Here is a 25,746-nt window from a genome sequence, read left to right on the forward strand (position 1 = left end):
AAATATAATATCCTTTTTTTCAGTATTTAGTGTGTCCACCTATTAACTTTATTACAGCTTCCATTCTTTTTGAGAGACTGTCTTTCAAAGAAATCTGCAGGGTTATTTGGTGACGCCTTATTTTGCATGGTCCTTTTTAGGACTCTCAGTAACGTGTCAACAATATGAGATTTAGGTGTTGGGTTGAGGTTATGGTGAGGGTTAGGTGTTGGGTTGAGGTTATGGTGAGGGTTAGGTGTCGGCTTGAGGTTATGGTTAAGATTTTGGGTTGAGGTTATGGTGAAATTTAGGTGTCGGGTTGAGGTTATGGTGAGGGTTAGGTGTCGGGTTGAGGTTATGTGAGGGTTAGGTGTTGGGTTGAGGTTATGGTGAGGGTTAGGTGTCGGGTTGAGGTTATGGTGAGGGTTAGGTGTTGGGTTGAGGTGTTATGGGTGAGGGTTAGGTGTCGGGTTGAGGTTATGTGAGGGTTAGGTGTTGGGTTGAGGTTATGGTGAGGGTTAGGTGTTGGGATAAGGTTATGGTGAGTGTTAGGTGTTGGGTTGAGCTTGTGGTGAGGGTTATGGTTAAGATTTTGGGTTGAGGTTATGGTGAGATTTAGGTGTTGCATAACAGACATACATTAAGCAAATATATTGTTAATGTTAAGTAATATATGAACAGGACATCTACAAGATATTTACTTCAGTGTATTCAGATGCTTCACTACTGCTGCTTTACTGATATGTTGTTGTGTTACTGATAGTCTGTTAAGAGTTTATTAATCATCTACAAAGGACTACTCCAAATAAAGTATTGCCTGATATTTTCCTGCAGCTCCAAAGTTCGGTCTTAGAAGTCTATTGTACAGTATTTTCCTTGTTTCCTGTTCCAAGTGGTCCCAAACACATTCAGTGGTGATATGGTCTCAGCTCTGGGGTGGGCAATTAATTGTTCACAGAACTTCAGCAGGTTTTTTGATTTACAGATTTTCTCAGTAAGAACTTCTTGATTGCTACACATCCTTTAAAACCCCTAGTGCTGTCTTCTCACAGTGGAAGGATGGAGAGAAACACTGAAGGTGTTTTTTATTTATTTTTTTTTGAAGTCCTTCTGTTTATCAGATGGGGGACAGTTTTGGTGGTCAACCAGGTCTTGCATGGTTGTTTCTAATATTATTTTGAACTCCTGTATTGGACATGCCTGTTTTATTTTTCTTTGACTTTGTTATGCAAGTGGATTTTCTTATATCTAATATCCTCATAATATCCGAAAAAAGATATGAGCTGTAACTAATGGCGGCTTAATTTGGTAGTTAAAAAAAATGAAGGATAGTCTCTGACTTTTTTGCAAACTGCGTTGTGCGTGTTTGGTTGCTTTCCTCAGTGCTTTAGGGCTAGGGGTGATTTAAAAGACAGTAAGGCACTTAAATATCCTAACAAGTTGCAGAAAGGCTGTGTCAGGTGTGCTTGGCATGCAGCATTTCGGTGAGCAGCGAGTTGCAGGGCAGGTCGCCCAGCAGGTGGCGCTGATACAGGTACTCCTCCACCTGCAGGCTGATGCTGCGCACTTCAGGCAACCGGAGCAACAGCTGGCCAAACTTATCGGAGTGACCAGGGTGAGTCTGCAGGGTGTGTGCCATCAGAGCTCTGTTCACCCGCTCCTGTGTGCGCTCCACCTCCTGTCGGCCCTGCACGGACTTCACATCTGTACCACAGACACATTCAATTTAACAGACAATTTAAGAAGTGAACAGTTATTTTTATATATATATATATATATATATATATATATATATATATATATATATATATATTTTTTTTTAAAAACACCCACAAATAAATAAATAATAAATTTTTAAATATAAATTTTATATATATATATATATATATATATATATATATATAAAATTTATATTTAAAAATTTATTATTTATTTATTTGTGGGTGTTTTTAAAAAAAAAAAAATATATATATATATATATAATGTTTATATATATGTTTATATATATATATATATGCTTATGTATATATATGTTTATATATATATATATATATAATATAGTGTGTATGTGTGTGTATATATATATATATATATATATATATTATGTGTGTGTATATATATATATTATGTGTGTGTGTGTGTGTATATATATATATATATATATATATAAACTTTATATAATATATATAAATTTTACTTTTTTATATATATATATATATATATATAAATTATTATTTGTGGGTTTTTTTTTTTTTTAAACACAAGTACTACTTAAAACTACATGCAAAGAGCCCATATATTAACAGGATCTAGAAACACAGCCACCTTTTCTGGGCCCAAGCTCATGGACTGAGGTGAAGTGGAGAAGTGTCATATGAAGAATCAAAATGTGAGATTCTTTTGGAAATCATAAATGCCGCGTCCTCCAGTATAAAGAGGAGAGGGACCATCCGATTTGTCTGCACATAGTTGAAAAGCCTGCATCCGTGATAGTATGGGGCTGCACAGTGCACATGGCAAGGGTGAACTGCACATCTGTTACACTTTTAAATTTCATGCTGAAAGGACCAAGTGGCCAAAACTGACATGGGACAAAGGTCTGGTTCCCCTGACTTACACTAACAGCAAAGAAGGTTTTCTCTTCTCCTGTGAAGTTCTCATTTCTCATTGAAGTTTTGTTCCGACAACAGTGATATGCAAAACATTCCACTTTAAAAACCACAGCAAATGTAAAAAAGAACCGACATCTTTTAAAAAGTATGTCACCCTCCCCGGCTTTGAACAAGACACAGTCAGAACTACTTGATTAAAAATAAGAAACGTTTTAGATTATTTCAAACCTGGGAAACTACAGTGTTAGTCTTACAATCTCTGTCACTGACTACTGTTCCAGAGTCTGTCAGAGTAACAGTGAGAGCTAGATCTTTAAAAACAGTGACTACTGTTATAAGCATATTACAGTGAAAATAATGACATCTGAGAAAAGCAATAACCAGTGACAGAACTGTACAATCCTGTGGTTCTGCTTCAATACAGTTTTTATCATAACTTCAGCAGCTTCGACTCACTCAGAAATGCCACACCTACATTGCACAAGTGGTAAGGGGTCAACATGGAAAAAATTTGGGGGTTTGAAAAGGAAAATGTGTCAGATCACAATTATTTATCAGTAGTTCTTCCTGCTGAAGTCGACACTGTAAGGATTCATCTAATAAACTTAGCTAATACCAGTTATGGAACGCTCTTAAGATGCCATTAGGAATGATCAGTATGAGTATTGAAATAGACACAGTGTCCCTCCATAGCTGGAAAAGAAGAACGGTAGAGCAGGAAAGGGCTGCTCCCTGATGTTTACCACATGCACAGCAATGCTGAAGTTACTTTAGCATATTTGGCTGTAAGATTCAGATGCTATGCTGGATGGTGGATCTACAGAAACAGTTGCTAGGTGTATAATGTCCCACCTGGGTTAAAGAGAACGAGGTACTTAAGACAGACAAACTCCTGTCTGTCCAGCTGAAGAGCCCTAAGCTTAGACACCAGGTCCTGCGCCCTGGAGACTAGACTGCTCAACGTCGGCCCAGCCTGGGACAGCACTGTAGACACCTCAATCTGCAGGGGCAAAAGGAGAAAGGTATTAACTTCAGATTTTAAAACGGCTTATTTTTTTGTGCCAGACCAATGGGAACTGTTACTAGGGTGCAGAAGGATGGAGGAGTGGACTGTGATTCCGAGGCCTTAAAGGAATGTACTGATGGTAAATTAAAAATACATAATTCTCCCCTTATAAAATGCAGCCAAGGCAGGTTTGGTGCCTGAAGGTAGCTACAAGGCTAATGTATCTAAGAAGCAATGGATGTTCCACCCCATACAGTTCCTGTAACCTTGCTGCAGTAGCAGCTTCTACTCTTCTGGGAAGGTTTTACACTAGATGTTGGAACATTGTTGTGAGGATTTGATTGCATTCAGTCACACAAGCATTAGTGAAGTTAGCTACTGATGTTGGATGATTACTTCTGAATCACTCCACCCCAAATCATCCAAAAAGTACTGAATGGTGCTATAATTTTCAACACTAGGCATTGTGCATGACGACTCGTGTGCATGGGGACTCGTGTGGCCGCTCCAGAGCCTCTAATTCCACTGAGGAATGATTTTCTATGGAGATTATGGATTATACAAGCTTTATGTGCATAACTGAACACCTGTATCAGCAATGACTGCACTTTAAGGTAGTGGAATTCACCAATTCAGAGTGTCTGGATACTTTTGGACACAATGTAAGAATAATTTAGATTGCCTAACAACGTGAGGCAAGTGTGTAATGATGTAGACAGGCTGTTAGCACAATGCCAAACAGTAAGGTACATTAGCCTCGTAGCTCTACTGCAAAACTACAGAAGGCCAAACATATCTTGGTTGATCTACTATCTGGGAAAACTGTGTAAACTTGTTTTTTTGACTCATTACTTTCATGAAATCCAGTAAATGGAGTGAAGTTATAGATGTGTATTGACCTGTTGCCCTGTAACCAGGTAGATGCTGCCATCTCTCCCATAAGCCACCTGTCGGCACAGGTGGTCCAGGACCAGCAGCTCACTCCAGCAGCTCTGCAGCAACACCATCTGATCCTCCACCTGCAAGCCATCACACACTGTAATGACATATAGTACAGACAACACACCAGGTACAAATGTGTGACGCATGTGTTTCTATGGATGTAGAAGGAAGTAAAATGGGGGAAAAAGTTTTCTTGTCTGACCCTCATTTAGTAAAGTGACCATATGGTATCACACTTAGAAATATGATTAAGATATTTCTTTTATGTTGTAAAAGACAGACTAATTGTAGTGCCTTTTTTGTGGTTTAGGATTGGCTCTATGATTAATGCTGGGTTTTAGAGCCCATGCGTCAAGCACAAGGCCCTTGGACAGCTGCAGTTCAACCAATATACACACGTAACATTAGCTCAGCAGGTCAGAATTTGAGCCCAAGTCTTAATGAACATGCATCAAAGAAGGGATGTCAGGTGTCCAGATCAAGCAAAAAGGTAGGTATAAAAGACTGAGCACCTGGGGACATTTAAATTTTGAATATTTGAATGGAATGAATTGTCCATGCAATATTTCAAGGTCAACTACAATAATAATAATCTGCACTTTTGTTGTATTTTATTTTTCTTCCTGAAATATTTTTATAACATTTGTAAGATTTTATGCACCAAAAACAGTCATAAGAACTTCCCAACCTCATTTTATCCCTTAGAACTAAGGTTTTTGTTACTGTGCCTTTAAGAATGCTCTATAGTTCTTGTCAGAAACAAACCTTTTATCTCAAATTTTGCATTTTTCATATTTTAGAATAATCTGAAAATACCAGCAGTTCATTACACTGTTCAGATGCTTCAGAACAGAAATGGTCCAAAGTTGTTTAGAATAAAATATTTGGATATTAACCTACATCGAAAGTTATGATATGATGAAGATATGATATTTTTGTCCAACAGTAACAATATGTAACTAACTCTGTTCTGATTGGCTGAGCCTCTTCTCATGACAAATAGGACACATTATAGCAAAAAAAAAGTAGTTCAGGTTGAAATGGACAGTGAACAGCTTAGACTGAAATCCTCATGGATGTTAGGGAGATTCAATTTCAGCTTCCCTCTTCAAATGAGTGGCATTTGGAAGGCTGCAGTCATCTATTTGTTTCCTGACCGCCAGAAACAGCACAGCATTTAATCACTTTCTCCGCATATTCCAGTTACGACTGTCTGAATTCTCAACACTCCTTATCACGTTAGCGTTAGTGGGCAGGCTGAACAGCTATAGGTTGAATGGCCACTTGTATTTTAATCTGTTCATGGTTGTGGCACCACAAATATAATGAATTTAAAACAGTTTATACACAGTACATTAGCCTTTTTTGTTTCAAAAAAGAAAAAGATATGGAGGTAATAATACATAACAAATATAAAAATATATACAGTACTGTGCAAAAGTGAGAGACCACCCTTCATTTATTCCATTTCTTTGCAAAAGGGCCATTACATAAAGTGAAAAACTTATTCAGCACCAGGAAAAAGTACAAAAAATTACACAGAAGCCTCAACAACTAAATAGAATATTTTTTTCAGAATATATTGTGCCCACTTTGTCTTTATTACAGCTTCTATTTTTTTAAGTAGATTTGCTTTAGTTTTTCAAAGAAATCTACAGGGATTTTTTCCCACAAGTTCGGTCTCAGAAATTGGTTGTATTTTCAATGAAGTAACACATTTAAAAAGTACACAGCTGTAACTTTGATTTAAAGACTGGAATGATGGAAGAGTTAAAATTGCAGTTACTGTATAAAGTAAATAGTGGACTAATGAAGTACTGTTTCATATTATTGCTTAGTGTTGGAGGCTTTTGGGTAATTTTCTGGAAAACATATGATTTTTGTTTTTTCCCCTGACACTGAAAAAGGAATAACTTGTCTTCATTCTGACTGGAAATGAAATAAACCAGAGTGTGTGCTCTGACTTTAGCACAGTAGTGTACTTGTACCGTCTTGTACCTTAAGTTCCTTGAACAGCGTGCAGTTTCGGGCCCACTCCACCAGCCCAAACAACGTCTGGTCAGCCATCTTGCACATGATACTGAAGGTGTTGAGACGGTCATGTTTGCCGCGGCTGGCCTGCTCTCTCCGCAGGCTGGCTACCACCCGTGCGCTGACCTGTGACTCCTCTGGCTCACCTTGCAGCAGCTCACTCAGGAAGCTTGTGCTGGATGCTGGGGGGTCAAAGGTCAGTGCGGGAGTGGACGTTGGTGTGTGCGTGGAAGGGGGTGTGAGCACCGGTGTGGGAAGGCTGTGCGTTGCACCTGCGGTCGGGGGCATCACAGAGGCCGGACTGTAGCTAAAGGCCATCTCCCTCTTCTCATGAGGGTAACCGTGAAAACCAGGGTGGTAAAGTCCACCATAGGGAAGGCCTGCAGCAGTCAGTGTTCTTTCTCTGGCCATGGTGCAGTCCAACACCACAGGTAGCTCAGGCTGGCTGACTGTGGGGGAAATGGGCTGTGATTGGTGGAAGGGGTCAGGGCCGAGGGTTGCCGGGAAAGGGCCGGGCAGTAGGTGAAAGTCATGTGATAACGCAGGCAAAGGTGCTTGTGGTACTTCTAGTTTGATCCTGTAGTGGGCAGTGCTGGCTTGGTGAAAGCCCCCTCTCTGCTGTTTGAGCTGCCTGTCCCGACGATAGAGGGGTCCAAATTTGTTCCGTCCACCCCGCATTCTGTCTGCCCTCACAGCTGTGAATATATTCATCAAACAGGCTCCATTACACCAAAAGAACTTGGAGAGACCTCATTTATAGCTTATTCATTTTGAAAGACTCAAAGGATGTCAAAAAAGTGAACATGTGCAGCCTTTTCACATTCGGCTAATAATAACGATAACAACAACAAATCTTGATTTATAAAGCACTATTCAGTTTAGTTATATATACTGTATGGACAAAAGTATCCTCACACCTTTGAAGCACAGTGCACACCACATTAAAAGGCTTCTGAGAGGCCTACTGCTCTACTCTATTCTGGTTATAGACTCTAAGTGTCATGAGTGGCCTAAAATCTCACTGACTGAAATCCTTCTTGTGTCTTTCTCTGAAGTGCATTTTCAGCCTGTTTTATCTCTGCCATCAAAGTCTGCTGTCGTTTTATGGGTTCAAAGATGAATGGAATAAGGGCCAGAGCAATCTCAGAGAGACTGCACAATGACTGAACGTTCACTGACACGCTTGCAGTCCATACATTGGAAACTAACATGCATTTCAAGAAAAAAGTATGAAAATAGTCTCGAAAAGGGAAGAACACTGAGAATAAAAGACACAAAAATAAATAGAATAACAGTGATAACTGCACTTGATCATAGGGGCTAAATGCTAAAATTGTGGTGACCAGTAAATCTCAAACAACAGGGACTGCTCTGGTCTTGTATGTGTGGGCATGTATTTGGCTCTTTGTGGGGACCAGATGATCACAGGATGATGAAAACAAGAACATTTTTGGGGACATTTGGCTACTCCACTTGAGGATTTTCAACAAATCTGCAGTTATTATTGATTTTTTTTGCAAAAGTAAAAGATTAACCTGATTAAGTTAAAGACTACAATCACAGTGGGATTTCACTACAGCTAGCATTTGGCATTTAACTGCAGCAGGCAACTGCAAAGGCTCACAAATATAGAACTACAAACTATGTATGTGTGGGTGAATTGAGACGCACCCTCTCTCTTCATGCCCACAGCGAGGCACTTCTGGAAGCGGCAGTAGGGGCACCTCTTCCTCTGAGCCGGATCCATAGGGCAGCTCTGCCTCTCAGTGCAGGTGTAGCGCTTATTATTCTGCACAGAGCGCTTAAAGAAGCCCTGGAGAGCATGAGAGAGAGAGAGAGAGACAGAGAGAGAGAGAGAGAGAGAGAGAGAGAGAGAGAGATGTGACTCATTCACTAGCACTTGTTGCTGTCTCACACAAAGATAAAGAGAAAAGCTTTCCTGCTAAAAGCATCTGCAGCTGACACACTGATTGAATGGGACTGAATTCAATTGATGCCTCACTCAGGAACCAGAGGTTTACTGTTCCGCTGAACATCACTTTAGCTAATATTCAGCTACTCCAGAAGACCTCGATTAGCTAGACCTGGATCTGGGGTGTTAGATTAGGGCTGGAACTAAGCTCTATAGGACAGGGTGGAGAACTCAGGTTCTGGATATCTGGATTCCTTCCCAGTTTGGTGATTTCTCTGCTCAAGCACACCTGATTTAACTCAGCAGATAATTATCAGGTTTAGTTGGTATGCTAGAGCAGGGAAATCACCAAACTTGCTGGACACTGGCCCTCAGGTCCCCACCCCTGGTTTAGGGTTTGACACCAGAGATGTACTCTATGCAAAATATATGGTCAGGATGCTGTCATTGACTGGCACTTCCATATCTGGACTCTAAGTCTGGCTGTACACAGTGAAACTTTCATGCAACTTAAGTTAACCTAAATCTAAATTGCACTTGAGTATATAAGCCCTCCCTGTCCTGCAACTCACTCTGTTGCCAAAATGATTCATGAAACAGTTAATCAAAATGCAAAAAGTACATTTTGTGATCATGTCAAGCAGCATAATTTCAAACCACTGAGTCCAGTAATTTGGCTAACTAGTGCAAAGCCACATGCACTTTTGATAATTATGGAGTGCTTTGTTTCAAGTTGCATGGAAGTTATGCTGCAGGCAACTCACAACATGCAACTGTGATACATATGTAAATTGAACACCCACTAGGAAACTAACATGATTTGGATTTATCTATGTGTGGAGACCAAATGTCACATATACACCTAAAAAACTACATGCTTGCATATGGATGAATGAAAAAGAATGAAATAATGACAAGTACTGAATGAAAAGGAAAACCCAATACTGAACAGTCATGGGAATATAACTCTCCCTTGTTCCTCTTTCTGCTGGCTAGTGAAATGAAAACAAACCTTGAAATCAACATGAATGAGAAATCATGCATTTTCCTTTCATAATGTGATATAGGCCTCTGAAGTTGTATGGCATTCTGTAGTTGGCATCACGCCGATATTAGAAACCTCAAGACTAAGCTGGATTCCTCTATGAATGGGATTTTTAAAAATTGCCCTGTGCTGTAAACAATGTTCCAAACTTGATATGTTTTGTCCTAGGTACATTCTTCCACTGAAAGCCGCTGAATTCTCTGAATAACAGGCTTTTTGAGAAGAAAATATGAACATTGCAACATCTGTCCTAATAGCAAGCTAACACTCCTGCACATTGAAATGATGTCATATGAAAGAAAGTCTACTGTTAAACTTTAACACTGTTATATACCAACCCCAGCTACTCCTAATGTACCAAATAATTCCAAAGCTACTGAACTACCACATGTCACAAAACTTAAGTCAATCTTTTTTACGAACATGGTAAAAAATGGACATTTTTGATTTCAGGTTAACTTTAAGTCAGGGGAGTACAGTATTATTCACAAAGAGCCGGTGTCATTGCAGGTTTTCATTCCAAAGTTTGGACATCAGAAACACTGAACTGCCTTAAGATGTGCAAATGATAGTGGGATTGTGTATGCATGTGTGTGATCAGGCCTTACCTTGCAGCTCTCACAGGTCAGAAGCCCATAGTGGTAGCCGGACACTCGATCGCCACACACAGGACATGACTCCTGCTCTGGACGCACATCAGGGTCAGCCTTCAGCTCCCCTGCTAAGAGACAACACAACCATTTCAATTCCATCAAGGATAGCAGAATAAATGACTTACATTTAAAAAAAAAAGGTCAGGATACTGTCATTGACTGTCACCTACATATCTGGACTTTAAGTTTGGCTGTACACAGTGAAACTTTCATGCAACTTAAGTTGCTCGATACTTACATGAAACTATATCATACTTAAGTTGCACAATGGAAGTCCTCCACGTCCTACAGCTCACTTCCATTTCTGTTGCAAGCATGAAACAGCCAATCAAAATGCCAAAAATACATTATGTGATCATGTCGAACAACATACTTTCAAACCACTGAGTTCAGTAATTTGGATAACAAGTGGAAAGTTGCGTACACTTTTGATTATTATGTCAAGTTGCACAGAAGTTATGTTGAGGGCAACTCACAACATGCAACTGGTTGCATGAAAGTTTCACCATTTAAAGCCAGTCTAGGCAGATATTAATGACCAGCTTGGGAAATTTTGTTTAATTCATCTAAAAGCTCCCTGACAGGAAATGATTACCATAGTTATGAAAATGCTGCCTGATGTATGAGATATTGTTTTATGATAGTTCTGAGAGAAAGTTTGGCCTAAAATTTATGTTTCAATCGCCGTTTATGGTGGAAAAGTACATGCAGGGTGTTGTAAGGCAAAATTTTTTTTTGATTTATCATTATTTTACCACCATCAACATTACATAAAAAAACTCATGCAGGTTCACTGGTTTTGGACATTGTAAACTCTAGTTTCAAGCACCACCCCTGTAAAGAGTCTGTAAGTTTGTCTACAATGCACTATTTCACATAACACAGCTTCAACAACTTTATTTACATCTCAAGGACTGAATTACTCAGAAAAGCTGATTAACTGGTGGATTAATGTAAAATTTGAAGGTTCTGAATGATCCACATTTAGCAGAGATACAGCGGCAATTCCAGCTAGCTTCAGATGTGACGCCACTTCAGTGCATTTCACTCGATAGTCTCTTATCACTTGACTGTTTGAACTCTAAACTGGTGCTTAATTATGCAATCGGCATGATTTGATTTAGTTCAGTCAATGTGCCAATTAAAGATTTGTTCTTTAGGCAATATAAATGAAAATAAATTGAAGGATGAGTAATGTATAAGACACTGATTAGGATTCATGCACATGTTGAATTAACTCAGTCTTGATACAAAATTGTTGATAGCTGCAACATCTACAGCAAATGTAACTGGAAAAAAACCCTAATTCTTCTAAACATAAGGTCAATTTCACTTTTCTAATGCATAACAACAGTTTGAAGGACGGGTAAGGAAGCAGCATTAATTTAGAGTTTGTGCACAGATTAACTGACTGATATATGAGTGAACTTATATAAAAGCCTATATTCGAGTCAGATAGTCATTTACCTGGAGGTTAAAATTCTTGACAGATTGACTTCTAATTAGAACCAAATAGAGCAAAGCAAAGCTAGTCGTTGTCCCATGAGTCTGTACTTACATGTAGATGGGCCGTCCTGTGTCGGCAGGTCCTGCAGGGCCATAGGCTGTGGGCTTTCCTGGTGATATCTTGGAACATTCATGGTCATGAAGAGAGGGGGTACGTGGACCGCCCCGACCTGTCAGTCATAGTCGTGGATGCCCCAGGACAGGAGAGTGGGAACGGGGGGTGAAGAGAGAGCGCCAAACAGCTGGTGCTGTGTGGAGACCTGCTGGTGGACTTTGCTCCATGCTGACAGTAATAAACCTGCCTTTGGCACACCTTTCCAGTCTGGAGCATGCCATAATACAGCAGGAGCACTGTAAAGAAGGTGACTGTACATGTTACACATACAACCATTTCTAAAGTAAATCAAGTTTTCAATGTTGTCAAAACAATATATTAGAGGAGTGTATAGAACTTTTGCTCTTACCTTGAATGTTATCCCGTTTGACCCATTTCGTGTATGAAGTTTGCTACAATTTTAATGAAGCTAACGTAATGAAAGCTTTTTCTCTGAAAATTAGCACTGTGCGCTTTGCATTGATGAAAATTGATATGGTTAAATGTTTACGTAATAAACCAGAGCTACATGTGCAAAATTACTTTTGTTTATTTTTGCATTATTTAAAACACACACACGAATAAACAAAGATGACAGAACTTACAGTGCAGAGTGAGGCAAAAAAGACTAATAGGCTAATATAAATCCTCCACCTAAACAAATGATTGGAAAAATGCTATTCTTGTGCAAAAGTCACATGTTTCAGACGATAGTTCAAAGCTGTGATTATGAACATCAACAATGAAATTTTAACCCCTTTAACCCCAAAAATGCCTTTTTTGCACTGTTTTGGAGGCCCTCAGTTTTTTGCACAGTGTACTTTTTCTTCAATGATATTGGTGGAATATAATGCATAGAAATGAACCTGATTTTTCATCTTTGCAGGTGAGCAACATTCATAACAGTGTTGTCATTGTGCTTAAATGCTTTGTCATTGGGGCACGTGTACATGATTTTTTTTTATATTTAGAAAGCTGCAGTTGTGCTGTCTGTTTAATCCCAGCACAGTCATCTTTGTGTTTTCTCAGCAGGGAGTTCTCTCCCCTCCTCTTTCATCCATCATTGCTTGCTAGCAGCTCAATGCAGAGTCACATAGTTTTTTTACCCAATTTTCTCTCCAATTTAGTCATTTCCAATTCCACCCTCTAGTTAGGACTCCCCCAGTTACACGACGCTATCAATGCTAGGAGGGTGAAGGCTAGCACAGGCTTCCTCCAAGATCTGTGAAACCAGCCACTGCTTCTTTTCGAACCGTCCTGGTCAAAATGCCCAAAGAAGAATTTCTATTACAATAGTTTACTGGCCTCTGCAGAAGAAGTTTAAGAAAATGGAATAACATTAATATGCAGAATGCTTAACATTTCAAATGTGGTGATCAAACCTCAAGACAAACAACAAAAAAATTCTTGCAAACATATAAGCACACTCATGACTGTCTCACAACAATTTAAATCTGTATTAATATGCCAAGTCTCTGTGCTGTGAATGGACTGTTTTGCTGTTTGCGTCGATCACCAACAGTAGTGATAGATGAAAGACAGAAATTTGTTTAAACTAAGGAGCAAAAGATGTATAAAAGGTTCAATTGCAATAATATTCAGTGTTAGGCTTTTACTTTGTTGTCACCATTTCATAAAACAACAAGCCACTTGAGGTTGAGCATTGAAGTGATTTTCCCGTGAGTAAACGGATTTTACTCTGCCTCACGCCACCTCTTACCCATTCAATCACAGTAATGCAAAGGCTGAAAAGCATTCTGAATAAACGTACAGCCAAAATTATATGGATACCATGTTGTAGAACACGTCAAAGTTCCTTATGCGCAAAGCAAAGTGTTGACTGGAGTGGTGTAAAGCATGTGGAGCAGTGGAAATGTGTTCACTGAAGGGATAAATCATGTCTTATTTTCTATCAGCCTGCTGGACAAATCTGGCTTTGGTGGATGCACAGTGCTAGCAGTATTAGACAGTTTGGTGGAGGAGGGATAATGATCTGGGGCTGTTTTTTTCAGTGAAGGGTAATGATAGTGCCATTACAGCACATTTTCGACAATTATATTCATCCAACCTGGTGGCAACAGTTTGTGAAAGGTCCTTTCCTGTTCCACCATGACGAGTTTGGTGTGGAGGAGCTGCAGTGGCTTACACCTCGACCCCACTGAACACCTTAGGGATGAACCTCTCATCTAATACTTTCCGACAGACACACTACAAAATCTTGAGGAAAGTTTTTCTAGATGAGTGGAGGCTGTTATAGCCTTAAAGGGGTGGTTGGGGCAACTCAATATTAATGCCCATGGTTTATGAATGAGATATCCAACAAGCTCATATAGGTGTGAGGGTCAGGTGTCCACATACCATCTAGTGTCTCTTATTGATTCATTTATAATATTTGCATCTACTTTGAGCAAGTTATAATTCTACAGTTATTGTACAAAAAGTAAATATTTACATGATTTCTTACACTATAATTAGTATTTTCTATAATAATAATAATAATCATTGTTACTGCTGATTACTGTATTTAATTATGAAACACTAAACTGTAGCCACCTTTGACATTGGCAATAAAACTGGCAAACCAAGGCAGCCAATTTAGGTGATCTGGATTATGAGACGCCTGACGTCAAAAGAGATAAAGCAGTTCAAGGGTGATAGATTATTCAGAACAAGTTCAAAAGGTAAAGGGTAATTCTACAACTGGACAGCCAATTGCTCCTGTAACCCTTAGATTATTAAGCATAGCATTAACAAATACACAAGATGTGGTGAACTAGCATCCATACTTACATTCACAATTTACTTTTTAATCTTTGACTTGTGTAACAATGTTAAACTTTCAAAAGTGACAACAAAATCACACAAAAATCATCAATGGAAATCAAATTTATTAACAATGGAGGCCTGGATTTGGAGTCACACACAAAATTAAAGTGGAAAAACACACGACAGGCTGATCCAACTTTCATGTAATGTCCTTAAAACAATTCAAAATGAGGCTCAGTATTGTGTGTGGCCTCCACGTGCCTGTATGACCTCCCTACAACGCCTGGGCATGCTCCTGATGAGGTGGTAGATGGTCTCCTGAGGGATCTCCTCCCAGACGTGGACTAAAGCATTCGACAGCTCCTGGACAGTCTGTGGTGGTGCAACGTGGTGTTGGTGGATGGAGCGAGACATGATATCCCAAATGTGCTCAATTGGATTCAGGTCTGGGGAACGGGCGGGCCAGTCCATAGCTTCAATGCCTTCATCTTGCAGGAACTGCTGACACACTCCAGCCTCATGAGGTCTAGCATTGTCCTGCATTAGGAGGAACCCAGGGCCAACCGCACCAGCATATGGTGTCACAAGGGGTCAGAGGATCTCATCTCGGTACCTAATGGCAGTCAGGCTTCCTCTGGCGAGCACATGGAGGGCTGTGCGGCCCTCCAAAGAAATGCCACCCCACACCATTACTGACCCACTCCCAAACCGGTCATGCTGAAGGATGTTGCAGGCAGCAGATTGCTCTCCACGGCATCTCCAGACTCTGTCCCGTCCGTCACATGTGCTCAGTGTGAACCTGCTTTCATCTGTGAGGAGCACAGGGCGCCAGTGGCGAATTTGCCAATCCTGGTGTTCTCTGGCAAATGCCAAGCATCCTGCACGGTGTTGGCCTGTGACCTCAACACCCATCAGTGGACATCATGTACAACATTCAAAAGTGACCAAAACATCAGCCAGAAAGCAGAAAGGTACTGAGACGTGGTCTGTGGTCCCCACCTGCAGAACCACTCCTTTATTGGGTGTGTCTTGCTAATTGCCAATAATTTCCACTTGTTGTCTGTTCCATTTGCACAACAGCTGTGAAATTGATTGTCAATCAGTGTTGCTTCCTAAATGGACAGTTTGATTTCACAGAAGTTTGATTTACTTGGAGTTATATTGTGTTGTTTAAATGTTCCCTTTATTTTTTTGAGCAGTGTATATTATAATATCACAATATCTCCCTGAAAATGATCTCTCCCAAGCATTCCTATAATCACACCCCAAACATCAACACCCACAAGATTCAAGATTTTTATTGTCATATGCACAGCAGAACAGGCAGTTACACTGTACAATGAAATTCTTACTTTGCTGGTCCTCCATTCACCAAATATCATCTTAGAAGACAACAGAAAAAATAGAAAATATAAGAATAACACTAAAAACAATAGTAAAAAAGTAAAAAACTACAGTTTTATGTGCAAAGTTGAAAGAAAATTAAAGTTACATGTGCGTGTGTGCAAGTATATAGAGCAGCTGTTAATAAAGTGCATATTGCAAGTAACACATGTAAACAGTAGTGATCTGTGCAGTAACAGATGTAAACAGTAGTGATCTGTGCAGTAACAGATGTAAACAGTAGCGTTCTGTGCAGTAACAGATGTAAACAGTAGCGATCTGTGCAGTAACAGATGTAAACAGTAGCGTTCTGTGCATTAACAGATGTAAACAGTAGCGATCTGTGCAGTAACAGATGTAAACAGTAGCGTTCTGTGCATTAACAGATGTAAACAGTAGCGTTCTGTGCAGTAACAGATGTAAACAGTAGCGATCTGTGCAGTAACAGATGTAAACAGTAGCGTTCTGTGCAGTAACAGATGTAAACAGTAGCGATCTGTGCAGTAACAGATGTAAACAGTAGCGTTCTGTGCAGTAACAGATGTAAACAGTAGCGATCTGTGCAGTAACAGATGTAAACAGTAGCGTTCTGTGCATTAACAGATGTAAACAGTAGCGTTCTGTGCAGTAACAGATGTAAACAGTAGTGATCTGTGCAGTAACAGATGTAAACAGTAGCGTTCTGTGTAGTAACAGATGTAAACAGTAGCGATCTGTGCAGTAACAGATGTAAACAGTAGTGTTCTGTGTAGTAACAGATGTAAACAGTAGCGATCTGTGCAGTAACAGATGTAAACAGTAGTGTTCTGTGCAGTAACAGATGTAAACTAGTGATCTGAGCAGTAACAGATGTAAACAGTAGCGTTCTGTGCAGTAACAGATGTAAACTAGCGTTCTGTGTAGTAACAGATGTAAACAGTAGCGTTCTGTGCAGTAACAGATGTAAACAGTAGTGATCTGTGCAGTAACAGATGTAAACAGTAGCGTTCTGTGCAGTAACAGATGTAAACAGTAGTGTTCTGTGCAGTAACAGATGTAAACAGTAGCGTTCTGTGCAGTAACAGATGTAAACTAGCATTCTGTGCAGTAAAAGATGTAAACTAGTGATCTGTGCAGTAACAGATGTAAACTAGCATTCTGTGCAGTAACAGATGTAAACTAGCGTTCTGTGTAGTAACAGATGTAAACAGTAGCGTTCTGTGCAGTAACAGATGTAAACAGTAGTGTTCTGTGCAGTAACAGATGTAAACAGTAGCGTTCTGTGCAGTAACAGATGTAAACTAGTGTTCTGTGCAGTAACAGATGTAAACAGTAGCGTTCTGTGTAGTAACAGATGTAAACTAGCGATCTGTGCAGTAACAGATGTAAACAGTAGCGTTCTGTGCGGTAACAGGTGTAAACAGTAGCGTTCTGTGCAGTAACAGGTGTAAACAGTAGCGTTCTGTGCAGTAACAGATGTAAACAGTAGCGTTCTGTGCAGTAACAGATGTAAACTAGTGTTCTGTGCAGTAACAGATGTAAACAGTAGCATTCTGTGCAGTAACAGATGTAAACTAGCGTTCTGTGTAGTAACAGATGTAAACAGTAACGTTCTGTGCAGTAACAGATGTAAACAGTAGCGTTCTGTGCAGTAACAGATGTAAACAGTAGTGATCTATGCAGTAACAGATGTAAATAGTAGTGATCTGTGCAGTAACAGATGTAAACAGTAGTGATCTGTGAAGTAACAGATGTAAACAGTAGTGATCTATGCAGTAACAGATGTAAATAGTAGTGATCTGTGCAGTAACAGATGTAAACAGTAGCGTTCTGTGCAGTAACAGATGTAAACTAGTGTTCTGTGCAGTAACAGATGTAAACAGTAGTGTTCTGTGCAGTAACAGATGTAAATAGTAGTGATCTGTGCAGTAACAGATGTAAATAGTGATCTGTGAAGTAACAGATGTAAACAGTAGTGTTCTGTGCAGTAACAGATGTAAATAGTAGTGATCTGTGCAGTAACAGATGTAAATAGTAGTGATCTGTGCAGTAACAGATGTAAATAGTAGTGTTCTGTGCAGTAACAGATGTAAATAGTTGTGATCTGTGCAGTAACAGATGTAAATAGTGATCTGTGAAGTAACAGATGTAAACAGTAGTGTTCTGTGCAGTAACAGATGTAAACAGTAGCGTTCTGTGCAGTAACAGATGTAAATAGTAGTGATCTGTGCAGTAACACATGTAAACAGTAGTGTTCTGGGCAGTAACAGATGTAAACAGTAGTGTTCTGTGCAGTAACAGATGTAAACAGTAGTGTTCTGTGTAGTAACAGATGTAAATAGTAGTGATCTGTGCAGTAACAGATGTAAACAGTAGTGTTCTGGGCAGTAACAGATGTAAACAGTAGTGATCTGTGCAGTAACAGATGTAAACAGTAGTGTTCTGACAGCAGCAGTACAGTGTATGTAAGTTGCAGTTATTGAGTGCGAGGTCGGACAAAAGTTAAAGCAGTTGGAGGTTTGAAGAGGTAGTGAGTGAGGTGTTCACAAGCCTGATGGCCTGTGAATAGAAACTGTTGGTCAGTCTTGTAGTCCTGGACTTCACACTCCTGTACTGTCTGCCTGAAGGTAGGAGTGTGAAGAGTCTGTGCTGTGGGTGTGTACTGTCCCTGATTATGTTGTGGGCCCTCCTGATGACCCTGGTGTGATAAATGTCCTGTAGTGAGGGGAAGGCTGCTCCTGAGATGGACTGTGCAGTTTTGATCACATGCTGGAGAGCTTTTCTGTCCTGAGCAGTGCAGTTTCCATACCAGACCATGATGGAGCTGGTAAGAACACTCTCAATCATACTCTCAAAAAACTTTTTCCTTTTGAGGAAAACTTTCCTGCTAGAGATGTGAGAAAAGTGGCTATAGCTGAGCTAAAGCTTTAAGCAGAGCAAATTAAGCATGTGTTTTCATTTATATTTTTTTACTGTATCAATAAAGTATCTATCTATCCGTCTATCTTAAAACTAACTTTTCATTTTTAGCCATTAAGCTTCATTCACCTCCATTTGTTGAGGACTCCCTCAAGAGGGCACCCTCTGCTGTTTAGCAGTCCTGTATATGATATAACAGGGGGAATAGGAAGTGGCCAGGCTCCTTATAAACAGGCTCTGGCCAGGCTCCTTTTACTCTGCTGCAGTGACAAATAGTGAATTGGTGAAATGTTTACTAATAGCGACCCCTGCTGTCATTGTTCTTCCAAGACAGTATTGTATTATATACTGGGTTCACAGTATATTCACTTAAATCAAAATGAACAGTTTAGAATTCAAAATGAATGAAAGATTAAACATGACACACTTATTCTTATTGATTTATTTAGCAAATGTTGCATAGTCAGTTGCATAGAAAGCAGTGTCAAAGATATTAGTAGGTTATCAAACAGTAGAAAGCGTGACAAGACTTCTTGGGTTTCTCAACAAAGTTTGCAGAAGTAAGCCGACTTGCTTTACAGGTCTGTAGAGGAGCACTCTGCAGCTTGCCATACATCTGAAACTGAAATAAATACATAAAATCAGGATTGAGCTTCTCAGGTAAAACTCCTCACTCATTTTTTATGTTGTACAGAAACAAAAGGTTTGTGAGATGAGTCCTACTTTACCTCAGGCCAGGAAGAAGTGGAACATTACTCAGATTCTGAACACACAGGTGCTCCTTCAACCACATACCACACCTCGTTATGTCTGTTCATCAGCTTCATTGGGCTGAAAGCGTATCCAAACACATTGGATGAGTGAATGCAAGAAAAAAACAACAGGACAATAGACATCAATAGAAGTGGACAGAGACCACAAATGTTTGCTCAGAAAAGATGGTCTGTTAAGAACCATCCTTTTTGAGTGTGTAGTGCCTATTGATACATTGTGATGCTTTAATCTGAAAGTGGCAATTCAACTGCATCAATCTGGAAAATTACATTACTGATTTTAATGAATCATTAATCAATAGTGATTGTAATGACATGCAGTAAAAGTAGGCAATATAAATAGCAATGTAAAACACTCTTTAATTGTTTGTGAATGATCATTAAAAATTTGTTGCCATCTGAAAAAAAACCTTGTATCTCCAGAATGGTAACTTTTTAGGAGATGGGAAAACACACTTAACTAATAATGGGAATTCATTTTTTTCCAGCCAAATTTGCACCAATTTTATCAGCTCATTCACTTTATTATATTCAATAACAAAACAATATGTCTTTAGAAATACATTATAAAGTCACATCTTCAAGTCAAGTCAAAGGGCTAATGTTCAAAGTATTTTTACCCACTTAACCCCTTAAAATCACATTATTTTTGTCTTATTATTCAGTAACTACAGGGACCTCAGTACAAACTGCACACTTAAAATAATGGTTCTTCAAGGGTTCTTTAATAAAGAGCATGGTTCTTTATAAAGCCCACAACTCTCAAAGAACTCTTTGCATGATTAAAACTTTCTTTGCATTGTGAAAGGGTTCTTCAGATTGATGGAGAATATACTGTAGATGGTTCTATATAGAACCTTTTTGAAAAGGGTTCTATATAGCATCTAAAAGGGTTCTTCTATTGTTACAAGATTGACATCGCACCAAAAGAAGATCCCTTAGAACCATATACAACAGATTCTCTATCAATCTGAGGAAAAAATATTTAGTGATGTAAAGAACCCTTTAAACAGGTTGAGCTGTTCTCTGGGCCTGCCGGCAGGCCCTGGGCATTAACAAGCTAATAATGGCTGAAAAGTTTATGCATCACAAAGATTGTAAATACCTACTAAATACTGATCATTTAAAACAGGAACACAAACAATTTAATTTAAATTCTTATGAAATACAAATAAGAAAATGTTTACTATTTCAGGCTATACATGGTTTTAGTTATAAGTATCAAAGTAAAATAACTATAAGCAAACTAATGATTAATTTCAAAATAATGATTAATTTGTCAGTGTATATTTCTAATGGTACCATTTATTAATGCTTATGTAACTACAATGCAATTATTAACAGTAAATATTAAATCATTCTTCAAGTTATTAGGGCCTGTTATTATTTTAATAAGTGATTTTTAGGAGAGTTTGTGCTCATTCTGGGGCAAAATAAGGTAAAATATATGGAAAATAAGCTGCAAAAAAGATTAAGACTAAATTTATAAGAAGTGTTTCATACTGGACTGCTTTTTGAATGGGCACAACATAAGGCAGCCAATCAAAACAAAGGTAATTTAGATACCTCAGTCTTAAAGGCACTGTAACACCTGCTTCATTTCTAAGGGATGAAGAGAAGGTGGAAAATTGGAACATGAACTTATGCCTTTTATTGCGACTGGTGCCCCCTTGTGGAGACATTTTAGCCTGCCAAAAGTGAGTACGTGAGTGAGGAGAGTAGCAGTTATTGTCACCCAGTCTGTTGTTGTTTGTAGTTTGTAGTACATAAACCAGACAACATTCATTAATGAATCTCAAGGGAAACAAATCAATTCCAAGAAAAACTGAATATGGCCCCTTTACAAATCATTCTGAACTGTGCATAAAAATCGTGAAAGAGTCTTGGATTTCATGATGCACTGAATCACCTACTAAAGAATCCTAATCATAAGATAATCAAAATCAGAGACCCCAGTACCTGTTATAGCCGACATTGTAATGGTACTCTTTGTTGTAAGAGGCTTTGACGTTGTCCAGCATCTGTTTCAGGCGATAAGAATAAAGTTTAGCTGTCGCCGATACCGTCCAGCCTCCATAAGTCTTCACATACACATTCATGTCCGGCATCTCAGTGAGGTACACCTGATAAATAAAGCAGATGAAATCATTCAGAAAATTGGAACATGAACTTATGCCTTTTATTTTAGAGCGAATGCTGTGACTGATTTTGTCCGAGTGACTCACTGCGCTGTCAGTGGGTTGGGGAGCAGACGTCTGGTAGGCAGAGGGTAAGAGAAAGCTAAGAACGTAGACTGATTGGTCCAACATGCCCCCCTGCTCTTGCACTTTAGTGATTACTGGGGCTGTCATGTCAATCTTAACACCTACAAATATAAAAAGGCTTAGTAATATATGTGCAGGAAAAGATATACAGTGCTAAATGTCTCATCATTCGTGTGATAAATTACATGTTTTTCTGTGTATATTTACTTTTACAATACTAAACAAATGTGCTTGTATCATAAAATGACACAGATAGGCTACATATAGAGAGCCTGTCAACAACAACCAGAGTGTAGTAAGTGTATAATCTGCATATAGTATCTAATTGGATGTTCATTATGACATCACCTTATTTTCTTAATTTATTTTGACAAGTTGTTTGATTTTCTTCCTTTCACTTCTGAATTAAAACGCTACAGGCTCTACAGTTTTGCTTCGTCCATTCCCATTTGAGCGCAAAACTAAATATCATGGTAATTTATCATGTATCGTCAGGTGATATCTTTGGTACATCACCCACAATTACCACTGTCTCTCTCTCCCTCTCTCTCAACAGTCATTCACAAAATTGAGTGAACTCACCTTCTTCGTTTTCACCAGTGATATACTTGAAAAGTTTTCTGAAGGCTCTCATTACTGCAAACTCCATGAAGTGAGAGTTGATCTCAGTGGCCACCCATTTGGAAGCCTCATAGTGGCGCACCTATGAACAAGCATGATTTCACTAATACAAAGTCTTATTAAGCATCAAAAGCTTTGGATTGCTTATGGTGGAGCCTGCTAAATATGAGTGAGTGAGTGGGTGAGGACACTAAGATGTATTGTCCTCTGGTCTGTAAATTTCTAAACATCTGTTCTGGAACTCACTTCATATCCTTCTCCCTCGCAAACCAAATCAAACAGCAAGCACTCCTTGGTCTCTGTGCAGAAGGAGTTGGTCTCAGTAGAGTTGCTGAGGAGTAAAAGTTGAGATAGCATTATATTAGGATGGTGGCAGTGAGTGACCTTCTAACAGTATTGCTACACTGTGTATTTTTTAAACACAATGACTGAATACAAAATGTTTATGTTGTGTTTTTACTCTTTCAGTATCTTTACATATTTATGCAAATTGGCCTTATAACTCTATATTCTCACTAACCTGTCATACTAGGGCTGAATTTGGGGAAAATATCTAATTGTGAATTTTCTGATCAATATTGTCACAGCAATATAAACTATGATTATTTTGTTTAACTTAAGGTCCAGACCTGTCATTTTGGCCAGGAAGACAACAATATTCACTTTGTCTGGCTGGAGACTTCGATACTGAACATTGTATGTCTAGCCGCCAGTTAATTATAGTTGTGATGTCACAGCACTCGGGTGTTTAGTTGCTTTTGAAAACTTACATGTTGTTAGTAATGTAAGCTATAATTAAAACTGCAGCGCTTGCAATATGAAAATTGCCTTCTTACAAATTGTAATTTTGATACGAAAATGACAATCTTTAAGCCCTAGACTTAACCATAGTCTTAATGCTCACTTGAACCCAAAGCAAGCTTAAACCCCAATGTTGCTGGGTAAATAAAATATAAAAAAACTGAAATAAAAATGTAGAAATTTATGACACTTATTCAGAATTTGTGTCATGTGATATACCCCAAAAACAAAAAGAGTACATAAACACATACTGGGGACATTGTATCAAGAATGTACAATAAATGGTCTTTTCTCATGAGAAAGGAGGTGGGCTGTACAGTGTGTTAAAAAGGCTACATGACCGATGCTTGATGCCTACAGTTTATGATAACAACAGATACTCTGCAGATCAAACATGTTGATTAAACATTTTGATATGATGCCATAACAAGACATATTTTTCTTTCTTTGTCATCGATCTGGATGCATTTTTCTCATTTGGACCAAGTATAATGCAAGTTCCCATTAGTGCCTTTATGAGATTTGCAATGTTCGCACCAAGCTAACGATGGTGTATATTTATTGTTCCACTAGGGTTAGTAGTATGTGTGGCAACACTTTTAAGAGGCATCCAGGTAACATGTTCTTCACACTCAGTGTTGCATTTTTACTTTCAGCATTGCATTGTGTGGGTCCAAGCAAGTTTTGTCTTTCAATAACACACAGCGCCAGGTCAAGCCTATTTCATGACCCCTGGACTAGACTTGGACGCATCTCAATAAAGGCAGAGGTTTCTGCTTACCCAACCCTGCCTTCTGCCGTCACAGTCAACAGCAACACAATCGCTCCTGCAAAGCAGATCCTGCGAGAAGTTTATTAAAGAGCATGTTAACAGTCAGACATGGTCATACGGTCTAAGACTTATATTACAGTCGTTAACCCACGAGCATCAATCCAGAACTGCACTACATTCGGCATCCAAATAAAAATTATAGTATTTAAATAAAATAAATAAAATCAATTCTAAATGTACACTTTTAAAAAGATGGTTCTCCAAGAAAGGAAAGGTTCTGTGTAGAACCAGTTCTAAACAGAACTATTTAAAGCTTGAATAGCTCTTTGCATGGTGAAACGGTTCTTCAGTGATGGAGAACGTGTTGTATTTGGCTCTATATAGACTTTTTTTTTTAACTGTTCTATAAAGCAACAAACAGGGTTCTTCTGTTGTTACAAGCTTGAAACAGAAGAACCTATTTTGGTACTACATAGAACCCATACACAACACATTCTCCATCAAGCTGAAGAACCATTTTACCATGCAGAGAACCATTTAAGTGTGAAATGGCTCTACCCAGAACTCTAAATAGAATTTCTCAATAGAACCTAAGAACCCTTTTTAAGAGTGGGGTTATGCGTTCTGTTTCAGCAATGAACCCAGCAGTGTCAGTAATACTCTATAGAACTTTTCTCGGAAAATTACTCTACAAAGCACCAAAAAGAGGTTCTTCTCTTGTTACTGGCTTCACACTGTAATAAATAAAGAACTTTGGTACTACAGAGAACCATAAACACCACATTCTCCATCAATCTGAAGAACCATTTTACCACGCAGAGAACCATCGAGCATGAAATGGCTGTATATAGAACCAATAGAACCATTCTCTTTACTAAAGAACCCTTTAAAATTGGGCTCATGCGTTCTGTTTCAATGATCAACTTTCCAAATGAGATTTTTTAATATGCATCATTGGATTTACTTCATCCAGGTTTTCGGAGAATATGTTTAATTCTCCGCAGTGAAATGAGAAATTGGTTTTAATAAATAGAAATAAAGTCTACTTACATTTCGTCGAGTCTAGCGGAGCAGCTGGTCGGATGAAATGGGAAGAGCCTCCAGCCTCTTATTTAAGGCTGCTTTCGTTATGAAAGCTGAAGACCCACCCAGCGAAGCTGTTCATGTAAGCATCTTACATAAAAACACGCAACACGTTGTTTGTCCCACCCGTTTTCGGACACGCCCCGCCTCGCACACTACGATTGGACAGCAGGTTCGGCGAGCTATGACCTATTAGCCAATCCTAGCGCAGGTGTCTGTTCTACTAGCCAATCCTAGCGCGGTGGGCGTGGCTTGCCTTAACCCTGGTGTGAAAAAGTGTTTTATCCGATCGTGGCTGTTTCAAAACGTCCCCAGTGAGGAGTTACACAAATGACTGTGATTCTTACCTAATGAAGCAGTTTAGTCTTTTGTAAAGCAGGTCATGAAATGGACCGGATAGCTTCGAACATATGCGGGTTTAAGTTTGGACTTCCACGTGCGAGACCTGACACAGCGGTTTGTGCCTTTCATTTAAGTCCACAGATGAAAAAAGTAAACAGACTCACTCAGAGTAGTCTGGGGCGGTGGTGACAGGATCCCGGGGTCACCATGTCCTCAACAGTGAACCTACACGTGTCTTCTGAGTCTTTTTATGTAATTCTGAC

General features: G+C 39.1%; 2 protein-coding genes across 3 annotated transcripts; both read right to left on the reverse strand.

The window, feature by feature from the left end:
• Positions 1 to 417: 417 nt before the first annotated feature.
• Positions 418 to 11,946, reverse strand: nr5a5 (nuclear receptor subfamily 5, group A, member 5). Of its 2 annotated transcripts, none has more exons than XM_037537764.1 (7): positions 11,739 to 11,946; positions 10,136 to 10,248; positions 8,242 to 8,383; positions 6,538 to 7,265; positions 4,497 to 4,616; positions 3,444 to 3,591; positions 418 to 1,683 (listed from the first exon to the last, which is right to left on the reverse strand). In XM_037537764.1, the coding sequence occupies exons 1-7, from the start codon at positions 11,824 to 11,826 to the stop codon at positions 1,436 to 1,438; spliced, it is 1,587 nt and encodes a 528-aa protein (XP_037393661.1). In that variant the 5' UTR covers positions 11,827 to 11,946; the 3' UTR covers positions 418 to 1,435. The 2 variants fall into 2 exon arrangements, with proteins under 2 accessions (XP_037393661.1, XP_037393664.1); XM_037537767.1 differs by having other exon boundaries at positions 1,436 to 1,683; positions 10,136 to 10,245.
• Positions 11,947 to 19,251: 7,305 nt separating this feature from the next.
• Positions 19,252 to 25,231, reverse strand: soul5 (heme-binding protein soul5). Its single transcript, XM_017701550.2, has 8 exons — positions 25,109 to 25,231; positions 24,068 to 24,127; positions 22,732 to 22,816; positions 22,447 to 22,567; positions 21,826 to 21,965; positions 21,560 to 21,723; positions 19,556 to 19,658; positions 19,252 to 19,449 (listed from the first exon to the last, which is right to left on the reverse strand). Coding segments are annotated over exons 1-7 (651 nt in total). The 5' UTR covers positions 25,111 to 25,231; the 3' UTR covers positions 19,252 to 19,449; positions 19,556 to 19,579.
• Positions 25,232 to 25,746: the final 515 nt, after the last annotated feature.

The sequence above is a fragment of the Pygocentrus nattereri genome, chromosome 1 (assembly GCF_015220715.1).
Source record: "Pygocentrus nattereri isolate fPygNat1 chromosome 1, fPygNat1.pri, whole genome shotgun sequence".
NCBI classification, from domain to species: Eukaryota; Metazoa; Chordata; class Actinopteri; order Characiformes; family Serrasalmidae; genus Pygocentrus; species Pygocentrus nattereri.